This window comes from Muntiacus reevesi, chromosome 1 (assembly GCF_963930625.1).
Source record: "Muntiacus reevesi chromosome 1, mMunRee1.1, whole genome shotgun sequence".
NCBI lineage: Eukaryota > Metazoa > Chordata > Mammalia > Artiodactyla > Cervidae > Muntiacus > Muntiacus reevesi.
In genome coordinates this window covers 72,553,775-72,567,908 of record NC_089249.1, presented here as the reverse complement: position 1 = coordinate 72,567,908, position 14,134 = coordinate 72,553,775, and the positions used below count along the sequence as shown (strand labels likewise).

Genomic DNA, 14,134 nt, shown 5'->3' with positions numbered 1-14,134 from the left:
TTTTATAAAACAAGTTTATTCACATTTTAGAAAAACTAATTCTAGGACAGGGGACTGCCTCCCTTTGGGCTGGGTATGAGATCATGAACACAAGGCCAGAGGGAGGAGCTTGGGAAGGAAGGAGTTGGGGGTGGGGGGCCACGTCCCCTACTCTGGGTGGGAGTCAGTCAAATAAATTAAAGGGAGAGCAGGCAGAGGGAGAGGGTATTCAGACACCAGAGGCAGGCTTGCAGCTGGGCTGGAAGACAGTCACACCTGCAAGAACAGGAGGGCGTGGAGAGGGGGCTAGGGAGAGCGTGACTCCCTCCTGGCCCTTGCCAGGGTCCCGCAGAGCTGAGAGGGGCTGGGTAGGGCCAGGGAGGGAGCCATTCATCTCAGGACTGGGGAAGACAGGGCTGGGGGTTCTCACCCCTCACCTGGGGTGCGAGGAATCACCGTTTCCGCAGCCTCTTCATGAAACAGCAGGTGATGGAGCCGAGGATGGTGGCTCCGATGACTAGGGCAACCCCTGCGCCCACCAGCAGGGGCACAAACAGAGTGTCCAGGGCTGGGTGAGAGAGGACGGCGCTGCTCAGCCTGGGGTGTCACTGCTCTCCACCCACAGCCCCACCCGTTTGCCAGCACCTTCTGTCAAGCTGTCCACACCAGCTCCTCCCCCACACAGTCTTCTGCCGGCTCCCTGCCCTCTGCACTGAAGCCAGCACCCACCACCAGGACACCGCAGCAGCTGGAGGCCGAAAGCTGGACTTTTGGAGCAGAAAGAGGGACCAGAGGGACAGCTAGTGGGAGGATCAGATGCGAAGGAGAGGACAAGAGCGGGGGGTGGGGGGAGGCCTGAGCGAGGAGGAGGGCGGCCGTCACTCACCATGTGTGTATGGGTAGACGGTGACAGGCCCCGAGCGGGCGCTGCCCGCCTGGTACCAGCTGTAGTCAGCATGCTGCACCCAGGCGCTGGGGGCGCAGTGGTACACGCCCTCGTCCTCAGGCCCCAAACCGTGCAGCCTCAGCCGATGGCTTCGGGGCCCCACCAGCTCCACGCTGACAGGGCCTCCGCCAGGCCGGACCCCCAGCTCCGCCACGCCGTCCTGGCCCACCCCGCCCACCAGCTGGGCAGGGGCAGAGCTCAGCTCGCCCTCCTCCGGCCGCTCCACCCACCAGCTGGCAGCAAGCCGCAGCCCAGGGGGGCCGCCCCGCACGGAGATGTTGCAGAGCAGGGAGGCCGTCTCCCCACGGTACACGGCGCCTCCCGCCAGCCAGGCCACGGCCTCCAGCACCACACCTGCACAACAGAGGTCAGAAGGTGAAAGGTCAGGGCACATGGGGTTAGGACCCCTGTCCAAGCGACCCCCCAGAAACTCATTGTTCCCAAAATCCCAGAAGAGGAGTGTGAGACAGACGTGGAGGCAGCTGATGGAGAGGGAGAGCACAGAAACACACGGAAGGTTCTACAGACCCCGAGTCCTGCCCAGGGCCCAGCCTGCCCCTCTCACCTTCTTCCCGGACGTGCACGGGGAGGGGCCGGGAGCGGGCACTGGCGGCTTCGCGAAGCCGGGCCCCAGACCCTCGGACGTAGGCCTTGGCTAGGCAGCGGTAGGTGCCCGCGTCCCCAGGCCGGGCAGCCTCCAGCCGTAGCCGGTAGGTTCGGGAAGCCACCTTCTCCATGGCAATGTGCCGGCCCTCGTAGCCGGGGCCCAGGCTGCCCACTCCCTCCGTGTCCAACTGGGCCACCAGGCGGCCGGGCCCAGGTGCCCCTGCGGGTGCCATCTCCCAGCCCACGGAGTACGCGGCGTGGCGGCCTGGAGGGGGCAGGGCCCCCGACACATTGCACAGCAGCTCCAAGGGCTCCCCGGGGCCGATCCGACGCTCACCAGGCCCTACCGTCACCGCCAGCTGGCTGGCTGAAACACAGGCGGGGAAGGGGTGTCAGGGAGCCAGCAGAGGGTCCTCCCTGACAGCAGGAAACTTCCACCCATCTCCCCAACCCAGGGGCCCTCAGCCGTGGCCCTCCCATCTCCACACCTGTTTCTGAGCAGAGAAAACCCATCACGGGTACAGATGCTAAGGGGAAGCAATGCTAACGAGACTGCTCACTGGAGGGAAGGGGGGCTCCCAGGTCTCGGACCATGGCCCTCTAGTGTCCCTGAGATACTCTGGCTCCCAGCCGGCACTGGGGGACCCCGGGCACTCACCCAGCGTCTGAACGTCCACGTGCGCCAGCACAGCCCTCTTCTCTGCGATCTGGGCCCAGCTGCCATCCGGATCCTGAATCCACTCGGCGGCAGTGCAGTGGTAGGTACCTGCATCGTCCGCCTGGGCGCCGCCCAGCACCAGGCGGTACCGCTCGGACCCCTCCTTGTCCAGCCGCAGCTCCCCGGCCGCCAGCCGCGCGGCGTAGGGCGCCCCGGCGTCCACTGCCAGGTCGGGCCGCAGCCCCACCACTTCCTGCAGAGTCGCTCGCCCCACAGGCGCCTCGGGCACGGCGCGCCCAAAGGACACGGCCAGGTGCGTGTGCTTCTGCGTGCTGGTCCTCGCCAGGCAGCCCAGTGCCAGCTCCTGCCCCTCGTGCACTGTGAGGCGAGGGGGTGACGTCGGGGCCTGGCGGCCTCGGGGCCCCGGGGGGCTCGCAGACACCTGCAGCATATCTGGAAGAACTGGAAAGGGCAGGTGGAGTGAGGGGGGGCTATGGACCTGTGTGAGCTGTTTTCTACCTACAACTTATTTCCCTAAATAGACTGTGAGATCCTAGAAGGCAGAGACTTCGTGTTGTATCATTCCTTCTGTAACCCAGCAGTGCCAAGCGCAGTGCTGGGCACACAACAGGCACACAATATATACTTGCTGAGTTTCATAGAACCAGCCCATCGCCTACTCACCCTTATGTTTGAGGCTGACCCCTGTTTGAAATACTCAGCAGAGTGGCTCTGTCTTCCTTTTCAGAAGACAAAGAAACTTAAGAGAGCAAGAAAGTCACATGGTCTCCCCTGTTCTACCCTGCCCCTACATTCCCTACTCCTCCCCGAGATCTGGATCCTGAAAGCTCCAGGAATGGAGTCTGTTCACGCTATGGGGCTCCCCTACCCTACCAGGGAGTGGAAAGCTTCAGGACACTTCCCCTCTCCCAGGAGCTGTGCTTATTCACTCAGTCGTGTCTGACCCTGTGTGACCCCGTGGACTGTAGCCCGCCAGGCTCCTCTGTCCATGAGGACTCTCCAGGCAAGAAGACTGGAGTGGGTTGCCTTGCTCTCCTCAATAAGAGCAGTGGACTGGAATGAAGAGTTCTGGGTTAGAGTCCCAGGCCAGTTACTAATGTGCACAAAGTCAAATGAGGGGAACTTCTTGGACCTCAAGTTCCTCTTAAGTTCCTGCCAGCCCTGACTTTCTGCCTTTTGGGAGACTGTGGCCCCACCCCCTCTCAGGGCCCAGTACCTCTCAGTTCCACTTTGCCGCTGTAGCTGCCCAGGTAGCGGGCATCAGTGGAGGGTGTGTAGCATTCGTAAATGCCAGCATCCTGGGCCTGCAGGCGGGAGATCTTGAGCACCACGGCATCGCCCTGCAGACGCTGCACCTGAACGTCACCAGCTGCCACTCGGGGCCCAAAGACGGCATAGGAGAACCGGGTGTCCCTGGTGCTGATGATGCCCAGGGCGGCCTCTGGGGCCTCAGGCCTGTACAGGAACCACTCGAAGTCCTGCTGGGCAGAACCCTCATAGCCACTGACATTGCAGGAGATGGAGACGGCGGTGCCAGCCACGCGGTACAGAGGCCCCTGAGGGACCAGCACTTCCCGGGCACAGCACCCGATTCCTATGGGGAAGGACAAAGTCAGGGATGCCTGGGTCCTCACTGCATCCCCCCGGCACCCACATCATCCTTGCTGCCTGCTTGTGAAAGGAAAGGAAACCTGAGGAAACTCGGTGTACAGCTTGGGCCCCATTCTGAGAATCAGGATAGGATGCTGGGAGGTAAGACACCTGAGTCTCAAGGAGGTGGTGGGAGACAGCCAGGTTAGCCTCAGAACCCAGAAACATCCCTGTTCCTGGCAGGCCCGAGCAGAGCACCTAAGTGCAGGAAGGAGTGTGTCTGCTTTCTGATTTAACCATTCCTCGATTCCAGCTGTACCCTCCCCTTGTTACCCCACTCTCCTGTCTGCGGACCATTTGAGCCTTCTAGCTAAGGGATCCTGAGACCCCTCCTTTGTTTAAAAGGAGCTGGAAAACCTTTGATCAGAAGGGCTGGTTGGCCCAGCTGTGTCACCTGGGCCAGGGGACTCTAGACAATGGAGCCACTGGCCCGGGCAGGAGAGGGTACAGGCCCAGTCAGTTCTCACCACACCATCCCTCCCCCGTCTCCAGCTGTGTCATGAGCTCACAGCTCCTCCACCCCCTGGGGCTGCCGAGGCAGCTGAGGCTCACGGGGCAAGAACCAGCCTCTGCCCTGGGCTCTGGGGGCAGAGGCTCCCCTCCCCCACCCGTGCCTGCCAACCTTCCCGAAGGCCCAGCTGACACACAGTCCCCCCCCACCCGACCCCACCACTCCCTAAACAAAAGCCTTAATTTGCATATAGCATGCTTCATTTACATACTGCTCCCTTTCCACCCGCCCCGGGGTTGTCCCTTCCCATCTTTCTCTCTTCAGAGAGGCCAAAACTCTTTTCACCCCATCCTCACCCCTAGCCTGCCCTCAAAGAGTAGCCCTGTGGCCGTGGAGGGCTCAGCCTCTTCTCTCCTGTCTTCCCACAGCCCCAAACCACAGAATCTCAGGACTCAAGGAGGACTGGGTCAACACCCTACCTCCCTCTTACAGAGGAGAAAGGGGAGGTATGAGAAGTAGAATGTCCTATCCCTGGCTGGCCCCCACGTGCCCCTGCAGAGGGACAAAGCCAGGGAGGCAATGGGGACAGACAAGGAGCGGCCTGAGGGCAATGGCCTCACCCAGCAGAGCATCACTCCAGGGACAAACCCCAACCTTTCTGCAGGGGCGGGAGGAAAACACCTAGTCAGTAGTCAGACAGTCCTCCAGAAGCCCTCCCGGTAACTGTCTTCTCCCTGCGGCTGAGTCATGAGGAGAACTCGTGGTCGCTCGGTTACAGCACAGGCTGGGAGGTGGAAGTCGAGTTCCAGCCCCATGCCCATCCCCGGCTGTACTGTGTGGACTAGCTCCTTCCACGCTACACTGGAGGAGAGCTAGAAGCTTCCACTCTGACAGGGAGAGAGCCTGTGACTCAGAAGGGCCCTGCCCCAGGGCGTTTCATAATCAGCGTGATGGAGCTGACACCTTCCCTGGCCTCAGGGCAGACTCTGCTCAGGAGGGCCCCCTCCCATCTTCCTGGCTCCACAACTGCTGATGCTTGGAGATCCCCATGGGAAAGTCACCCTCACTGCCTTGGGAAACCAGCTGCCAGGCAGCTCTCTCCCCAGCCAGGCCCCCTCCTCTGTGTTAGCAGAGAAGGAAAGGAGAGCAAAGAGACCTGCTTCGGGTCTCTCTGATGTGGGTTCAAATCCAAGCCCCAACACTCACTCGATGTGTTCTCTGGGGCAAGTTATTTCATTTTCCTCACTTTCAAAATGAGAGTAAGTGTCCACATCCAGGGCACTCAGATCCCACAGACTCTCTTATCTCTCTGCACCACACTTACCCTGGGCTCTTCTCTGCGCCACGCTGCCCACTGGGGAAAAGAGCCCCAGTGCTAGGTAACCGGGGCCCAGAGCTCCCTCCTCTGTATGTCCTCCTGCCTCCCAGCTGGGGCCCCAAGGAGAGGACTCATTCTAGTCCCACGGGGCCCGGGGACCTATGCAGCACAGGGAGGCCACTTGGCTCTGAGATGGAGAGCTGGTCTGGAAACAGGCGGCCGGGGCTACGTCAGCCTCTGCCTTAATGATGGCAGCTCCAAATCCGGGCACCAAAGTCACCCCCTCGCCACCCTGTGGTCCGATTCCAAGGGTTGCAGTCTCCTGAGTCTGTGTAGGCAGTCACTGTCCCATCCTCCTCCCCACGCCAGCCCTGCAGGGAGCCCTCCAGTTCACACCCCAAACATTGCCGCTGTCACTGCCCTCATGCATCCACGCAGCAGTGGTCCAGACAGCCCACTGCGAACACCCACCACAACAGACACGGGATGCTTGGGGACCTCAGCATCAGTCTCCAGGGAGCCTGGTTTCTCCTGAGGCAGGGAGGCTGGGACTAAGGGGGTGTGACAGCTGGTGGGAGGCTACAGAGACAAGTGCTATCTGAGAGACCCGGTCCAGGGTGAGACTGAGACGTCAGATAATGAAGTTGGAGAGGGGGGTGCAATTAGGGGAGACTTACTTCAAAAGATCGTGGGCAGAACGGGGCCCTGGGCCTTCAGCCAAGTCGGGCGATTATGAAGATGGCCAGGCACTGCCCACGCAGGGCGGGTACCTAAGGCCGGGCCTGAAGCTGAGCGTGAGGCAGACAGGAGTTGCAGCGCCCCCAGGACCTGAGTGTGCCAGTAGCGAAGAGGGACCCGGCCCCCGGAGGCCTGGCGGTCCCTGGGGGCCGCACTCTGGTGGGTCCGCACTGTGTCCCAGCCTAGGGCCTAGAACCGGGGAGCCTCACCCCACCCCCAAGACTGGCTAGGCCGGCGGCCACAGAGGGCAGCTGGGCGCCAGGCCCGGGAAGGCTGGAGGAGCCGCTGAGAGAGCAGGGGCTACCAGGGGCTCCGAAATGCTGGGGAGACGGCAGGGCTGAACAACACACAGCAGGCACCTGCCGGGCGGGGCTGGGAGCCGGGGCGAGGGGCCGGGCTTACCCAGCATTAACAGCAGCGGCAGCGGCGGCGGCAACTTGGGACCGAGGGCGCCCATCCTGCACAGCCGGCTCTGGGAAGGCTCTGGGGGGCGGCGTGGGCTCTGGGTGACCAAGGGTTCGGGGGGCGCATGCCCGGGTGGGGGTCACGAAGCGGAGCTGCGAGGCGTGGGTGCGCGGAGCTGAGCTGAGCTAAGCGGGAGCAGCCAAGTCCCCGCCCTCTTCCCTCCTCCCTCTTCCCTCCTCCTCGCCACCTCCTACTGCTTTCCCTCCCGCCTAGGCTACTAGGAAGGCCGTTCCCGCCCCGCCTTGCCCCGACCCCGCCCAGCCTTGCCCAGGCCCCGCCCCGGCCCTAGGCTGCTGGCCCCAGTCTGGCCCCGCCCCGTCCCCAACTCCGCCCCAACCCCTCCCGACCCTGGCCCCGCTCGGGTCCCCGGGTTTGTCCCGACGGGGTCCTGGACCTCGGCCCCGGCTCCGCCTGCCCCAGTCTGCACCCCGACCTCAGCCTAGGCCCAGCCCGGGTGCGGCGCGGGTACTCGGCTCTGCCCAGGCCGGCCCAGACCGGCCCAGGCCCGCCCCCCTGAGCCCTAGCTCCGCCCCGACCCCGGTCCGCGGGCGGGAGGCACCAGAGCGTGGCCAAGTCCCCACAAGCTCCGCAGAGTGCACAGGTGCCCTGCTCCTTCCTGCTTTTCTCTGAGCGTTAGATGCTAGGGCCCCGGAATGAGCGAGGTGGCTGTGCCTTCGCTCTTAGAACCTGGCTGTTTGCTCTGGACCTCTAAGCCTCGCCGCAAATCCTGCTGAAACGGGAAAGGGCGGGATCTAGGCCTTGCGGAACTAGGAGGATCTGAGCTGAAGAGCGCTACCGGGCTCCACTGGGTCACTGAGGACCTGTTTGCCACCCCCTCGGGGCAGAACAAGAGGAAAAGAGTTAGGAGGCTGGGCCGTCTGGGTGCCGTCACTTCCTGGCGGGCAATCCTGGTCAAGTTGCTTAACATCCTTCCACTTTTCTTGTTGGCAAATTGAAATGGATGACATCCACCCCAAAGGATTTTTGTGACAATTGAGATAATGTACAGAAAGTGTTTGGCACAGAATACACTAAATAGGAGATGCTGCTGCTGCTGCTAACTCGCTTCAGTCGTGTCCTACTTTGTGCGACCCCACAGACGGCAGCCCACCAGGCTCCCCCATCCCTGTGATTCTCAAGGCAAGAACACTGGAGTGGGTTGCCATTTCCTTCTCCAAAGCATGAAAGTGAAAAGTGAAAGTGAAGTCGCTCAGTCGTGTCCGACTCTTAGCGACCCCATGGACTGCAACCTACCAGGCTCCTCTGTACATGGGATTTTCCAGGCAAGAGTACTGGAGTGGGGTGCCATTGCCTTCTCCGAAATAGGAGATGGGGGAGGAGTAAATTATTTAAACCTTTTGCTAAGAGATTTAGTTCAGACCTAAAGAGGGGGTGATCCTGAGGTTTAGGTGAAGGAGTCTCTAATTCCAGTGAGGAGAAATGGGTGCTGGATAAGATGCTTGAGAGTCCCTTGGACAGCAAAGAGATCAAACCCAGTCAATCCTAGAGGGAATCAACCCTGAATATTCATTGGAAGGACTGATGCTGAAGCTGACACTCCAATACTTTGGCCACCTGATGCGAAGAGCCGACTCATTGGAAAAGACCCTGATGCTGGGAAAGATGGAGAGCAGGAGGAGAAGGGGACAACAGAGGACGAAATGGTTGGATGGCATCATCAACTCAATGGAAATAAGTTTGAGCAAACTCTGGAAGATAATGAAGGACAGGGAAGCCTAGCACACTGCAGGTCCGTGGAGTTGCAAAGAGTCGGACTCGACCAAGCGACTGAACAGCAGCAATAACTGCAGTGGGAGGGGTGGAGCCTGCCCAGAGGTGGGAGAGTGAAAAAGTCATCTTTCCCAGGTACTCTGTCTCTTTCTGTACAGTGGAGAATGTGGGAAGTGGGGAGGAACAGGAAGGGTGGGCCAGACCAGGAAAAGGGACAACCAGGTCTGCTAAGCTAAGGCTGTCAGAGTAGCCTCCCCCCAACCCTTCCTTTCACTCCTTACTCCCTTTTACAGAGGAGGAGATGGAGGCCCAGAGAGGGGAAGTGGCACAGGCCAGACGACCTTCTTTGGCTTTGTCTTCTCGGAGTCTGGCATAGAGTCTGGATCAGAGGAGGTGCTCAGTTGAAGCCACATCAGGAACCCTAGAGAGAGTGGAGAAATTCTGAGGCAGAATCCTGGGGACCACTGAATCAGAGGTCCAGCCCTCCCCTCTCAATACTTCCAGTTCTGCCCCAAGAATAGGGCAGCAGGGTGCCTTTCCCCTCACACTTTATCATATCTACAGCCTGATATCTCCAGACTCAGTTTGTCTAAATGCATCCACAGGCCAGATTGAGTTATGTGAAAAGTGAAATGTGTCGGGAAACTCTTGGAGAAAAGCCACATTCCCTTTATTTGGGCGTAGAGTGGACATGATGCCTTTCTGATGCTTGAGAGATGAGAGATATTGCCAAACATCATTATCATCATAGACGCAATTTATGGGACATGTTGATCTTAAAGATAACAAGGTCTTAAGCTACAAAAATGAGTTTATCCAGGAATAGCAGAGGAATTACAATTCAAGAGACACAAACTATGCTGAACCATAGGCATGTTGGAGAAGACAAAGAGAACCTCAGCTTTCATAAGGAGGAGCTTTCATTTTAAGGAGGAAGTGAGGGGGCAGATCTCTTTTTCATTTTCTGCAAGTGGTGAACAGCTTGTCATTGCTGAGTCAGAAGGAAACCGATTTTTCTGTTTGGGATCTGTAAGCTATAGTGAGAGTTATGTCTATAAGAGCCCTCTCTTCATGGCTTCCTGACTCTATTTGGACTTAAGGTTTCTTTTGTTCATTTTCATCTTTTCCCCTTTTGATCAAAATATTTCCTTGAAAGTGTCCTGTTGAGTCAACATTCTACTTGGTGCTTTGTCTCTGCAGAGGTTGGACAGGCAACAGTTGCAAAATTTTTAAATTATACAAAGCAAAATTAAAAGTGGCTCTGTTTGTATGATGCGTTTAAATCATGACCCTAAAGTAGTCAACTGACAAATAGCAAGTATACTTCTTCCCGATCTTGTATAGATGACTTTCTCCTTCTCCAGAGGCATTTATCCATGGGCAACAGGTGGTATCTGCGAATGCCACCTTGTTTGGAGTCAAGGCTATTGATTATCCACAACTACTTTAGCCAGGAATTCAAGTGATCATTGTTAGGCTGCAGAATCAGCTAGCTCTCCTAACTACGGAGAGATTTATATTCGTATGCTCATTGGCATTTTGACCCACAAGGGATAGGCTCTTGCTAAGGGGGTGGGCCCAGAGTCATATATGGCCCATGTAGCTTCCACCTGAGATGCTTGTGAAGGTTTAATGGGGAAAATCAGTAGGAAGAATCAGATTTAGTATAGATATTAAGAAGGATGATGAAATATCCCAATAAACTCTGGCCTCCCATTTACCAGCTGTCCAAATATTCACAGACTCATTGAGAGTTTCATTTACCACAGACAAAGCTTAAGGCAGGTGGTGCACATAAACTTATTAATAGTGCCACTAGCTGGGATTTGTCAGTTGGTCCTTTAGAGCCAAGAGTCGGTGTGTTTGGGGGATATTTAGGAAGAAACCATTCTGTTCTGTAGATTTCATCACTAAAGGCTGCAAAAAAAGGGGGGGGGGTTATTTTGTTACAGCAATGAGACTTAAGATAATACTAGAGGGTCACCACTGTCAAGGACATACTGAGGTTTCTGGTACAAATCTGACAATTGGAAAGTTTTTCCTCTTTGGCAATGGATTGGGAAGTATGGGTAAGAGCATTGTCTTCCCAAGAAAGAGAGGGAGAAGATAAGGCAAGAAGTAACAGTAGGGAAAAGATGTACAGGCTAGTCATATTGGGAAAGCTGTTTCCTTCATCTGTTGTACGCTTCAGTTCTTGAAAATTTTTACTTTTAGGTCACCGGCTGGGGTGTAGGTCCAGTCAGGGCTTGGTGCTTTCTTTAGATGTGACGCATGGGTCCAAGAGCCTATTCCTTGGGAGTTTCATGGCACAAGGGTTGGTTAACAGTACTTGATAGTGGCCTTTCCAGTGGGGTTGAAGAGAGGCTTTCTGGAGATGTCTTTTCTGGTAGACAAATTCTCTAGGTTGTAAAGTGTGGTGCTTAAGGTCTTCATGCCCCAGGAGCATGCCATTATTGTTTTAATATATGGTTAAATATAGCTTGTGGGTTCCAAAAGGAGTGTCCCTAAGGTTCAGAAGAACCAATGGCAATGCTTTTGGCCAGGGGTCTCTACAAATTTTTCCTTTTTTCTTTTTAAATTTATTTATTTATTATTGGCTGTGCTGAGACTTCATTGCTGCATGGGCTTTTTCTACTTGTGGCAAACAGGGGCTACTCTCTAGTTGCAGTGCACAGGCTTCCCATTGCAGTGGCTTCTTGTTGCAGATCAAGGGCTCTAGGGTGTTCAGGCTCAGTAGTTGTGGCTCCCAGGCTCTAAGCACAGGCTCAATCATTGTGGTGCACAGGCTTGGCTGCTTTGCAGAATGTGGGATCCTCCCAGACCAGGGACCACACCCATGTCTCCTGCATTGGCAGGAGGGGAGCCACCGGGGAAGCCCTCCTATTGGTTTTTTTTTTTAATTTTTTAAAATTTATTTATTTTTGGCTGTGCTAGGTCTTCATTGCTGCGTGGGCTTTTCTCTAGTTCGGGGGGCTACTCTAGTTATGGTGTGTGGGTTTTTCATTGCGATGGTTTCTCTAGTTGCAGAGCATGAGCTCTGGGGCAAGAGGGCTTCAATAGTTGTGGTGCATGGGCTTAGCTGCTCCTCGGTATGTGGGATCTTCCCAGACCAGGGATCAAACCTGTGTCTCCTATATTGGCAGGCAGTTTCTTTACCACTGAGCCACCAGGGAAGCCCCTCCTATTGGGTTTTGATGATGCCGTTGGTGCATTTGACTAGTTCTGAAGACTGGGGAAAAGTGCAGTGAAAATGTAGAACTGGTCAAACAGCACAGACTTCTTGTTGCACTTGACCAGTAAAGTGAGTTCCCCAGTACTAGGAAGTTTGGGGGTGGTTCCCTCAGGTAGGAATGATCTTTTCCAATAGGATCTTAGCCACTGAGGAGTCAGAAGTTTATCTACATGGAAAAGCTTCAGTCCAATAAGAAAACATGCAAACCATTGCCAAGATGTATTTATACCTGTGAGATTAGGGTAACTGTATGAAATCCATTTGCCAAATCTCAAATGGTCCATCAGGCAATTTAAAGTGCCTGGAAGCAGTGAGGACATATTTTCCTGGATTGTATTTTAGGAATAAACATCAGCCCTGAATCCAACATCTTCCTATGCAATGCTGCATAATATTGCTCTGATATCATCTGCTTAGAATTCATTACTTGGAAAAGCAACATTAAAGCCTGAATACTGGTATTAAAATTCACAATATATAACACTTTAAACAGCATGTCAACCTGCTCCTTCACTTTGTCATCAGTAGACTGTTTTTTGTTTGTTTGTTTAAGCATTTTTGATTCAATTTTTTTCTTGACTTGTTAAAGTTTATTAGAGTACCCCACTACTTGAAACAGTTTCTCATTCTGAAGCAGGGGCTGTTTAATAGTAGCTCCAGTAGAAATTCATTTCCAGTCTGGAGAAGGGTTGGGGAAAGCCCCTGTGATTTCTTAAGTCCCATCATTGGGATGTAGGAATACTCTGGAAAGGTTGGTTGGGTGACTGAAGACTCCTGAAGTGTTTAGTTTATAGCAGTCTTTTTTTCAATGTCCTGGCTTCTTACAACAATGACAGGCCAGGAGGATTTTTACTTAAAGGCCTCCATCTGTTGAAGCTGGAGATTAGGGATTTTAATGGTCTTTTTCTTACTATAATCATCTAGGGTGCAGGCTAATCGGTTTGCCAATTTACGTCTGGAATAGACATGGTTTCCTGTTCTGTTCTGGTTCACTTCACCAAGAGAGAAAGATCCTGGTTTAGCCTATTGATGAACACAGAGTTGAAGGCTACCCAAATGGATTCAACATCCAGAGGTAGACCAAAAATCTCAAAAACATTTGGTGTTAACTCTAAAGAGGGGCTTCCCTGGTAGCTCGGCTGATAAAGAATCCTCTTGCAATGCAGGAGACCTGACTTCCATCTCTGGGTAGGGAAGATCCCCTGGAGAAGGAAATGGCAATCCACTCTAGTATTCTTGTCTAGGAAATCCCATGGACAGACGAGCTTGGCGGGCTACAGTCCATGGGATCGCCAAGAGTCAGACACCACTTAGCGACGAATACTCACAAAGATGTGCATAGATTGATTGGTTTCTGAGTGTGAGCCTGAATCTTATTCCAGTTCACAAGTTTGGGAGGTTGCCAGGTGAAGCCATCTAGCAACTGATGAGTGTGATTCTATGAGGCAGGGGGTAGGTCTCTCATTTGCAGTTCTAGAGATTTTGGGGGGTTACTCCAATTAGCTGTGTTCACTTAGTGTTGGGCTTGGCCTTTGCCAACAAGCATGTGAACTGGCTGGCATAAATCTGAGCCACCTGATTGGTAAGTCCAGATAACTATATTAAATACCTCTGCGAAATCTATAAGGATCTTCAGTAGCTCTAAGAAAATCCTTGACTATGGCTGTAGCTGGGCCTTAGTCTAGAAGACCTGGGAAATTAGGGGCTTAGCATTGGGACCCTCAGAGGGACTGATTTTAAAGGAGCAGGTTCTAAGAGGTTCCGATGAGGAGAAAGTAAGAAAGAGTGAGGCTTGGAGTAACTGGGAAATCCAGTGAGAGGGTTGGAATGAGGATGTGGTGGGTACAAAGGACGTGGGGTACATGCGGTAGAGGAAGAGGGCGGGGTCTTCCAGTGCCTTTTCATCTTCCTGTAATGGTTTGTTCACCTCAGTCAGTTTAGAAAGGTTATTTTGTAAAGCCTTAAGATGTCAATTGAGGGCTTTCCTGGTGGTCCAGTGGTTAAGAACCCACCTGTCAATGCTGGGGACACAAATGTGATCCCTGGTCGGGGAAGAGCCCACATACTTTGGGGCAACTAACCCCGTGCACCACAACCGCTAAGCCTGTGCGCCCTAGAGCCTGAGCCCTGCAATAAGGCACGCCGCTGCAATGAGAGGCCTCTGCTCTGCAATAAGGCACGCCGCCAGAATGAGAGGCCTCTGCTCTGCAATAAGGCAAGACACCGCAATGAGAGGCCTGTGCCCCTGAGCTAGAAAGGAGACCTGCTCGCCACAACTAGCCTCCATGAGCTGCCACGAAGACCCAGTGCAGCCTAAATAAATAAGATGTCAACTGAGA

The 14,134-nt window shown here is 54.9% G+C and overlaps 1 protein-coding gene across 1 annotated transcript; it reads right to left on the bottom strand.

Annotated features, from left to right (window-relative positions):
- IGSF8 (immunoglobulin superfamily member 8) lies at window positions 1-6,972 on the bottom strand. Its single transcript, XM_065925446.1, has 7 exons — window positions 6,770-6,972; window positions 3,427-3,804; window positions 2,190-2,651; window positions 1,491-1,898; window positions 866-1,279; window positions 417-547; window positions 1-255 (listed from the first exon to the last, which is right to left on the bottom strand). The coding sequence occupies exons 1-6, from the start codon at window positions 6,822-6,824 to the stop codon at window positions 432-434; spliced, it is 1,833 nt and encodes a 610-aa protein (XP_065781518.1). The 5' UTR covers window positions 6,825-6,972; the 3' UTR covers window positions 1-255; window positions 417-431.
- Between the last annotated feature and the right edge of the window lie 7,162 nt (window positions 6,973-14,134).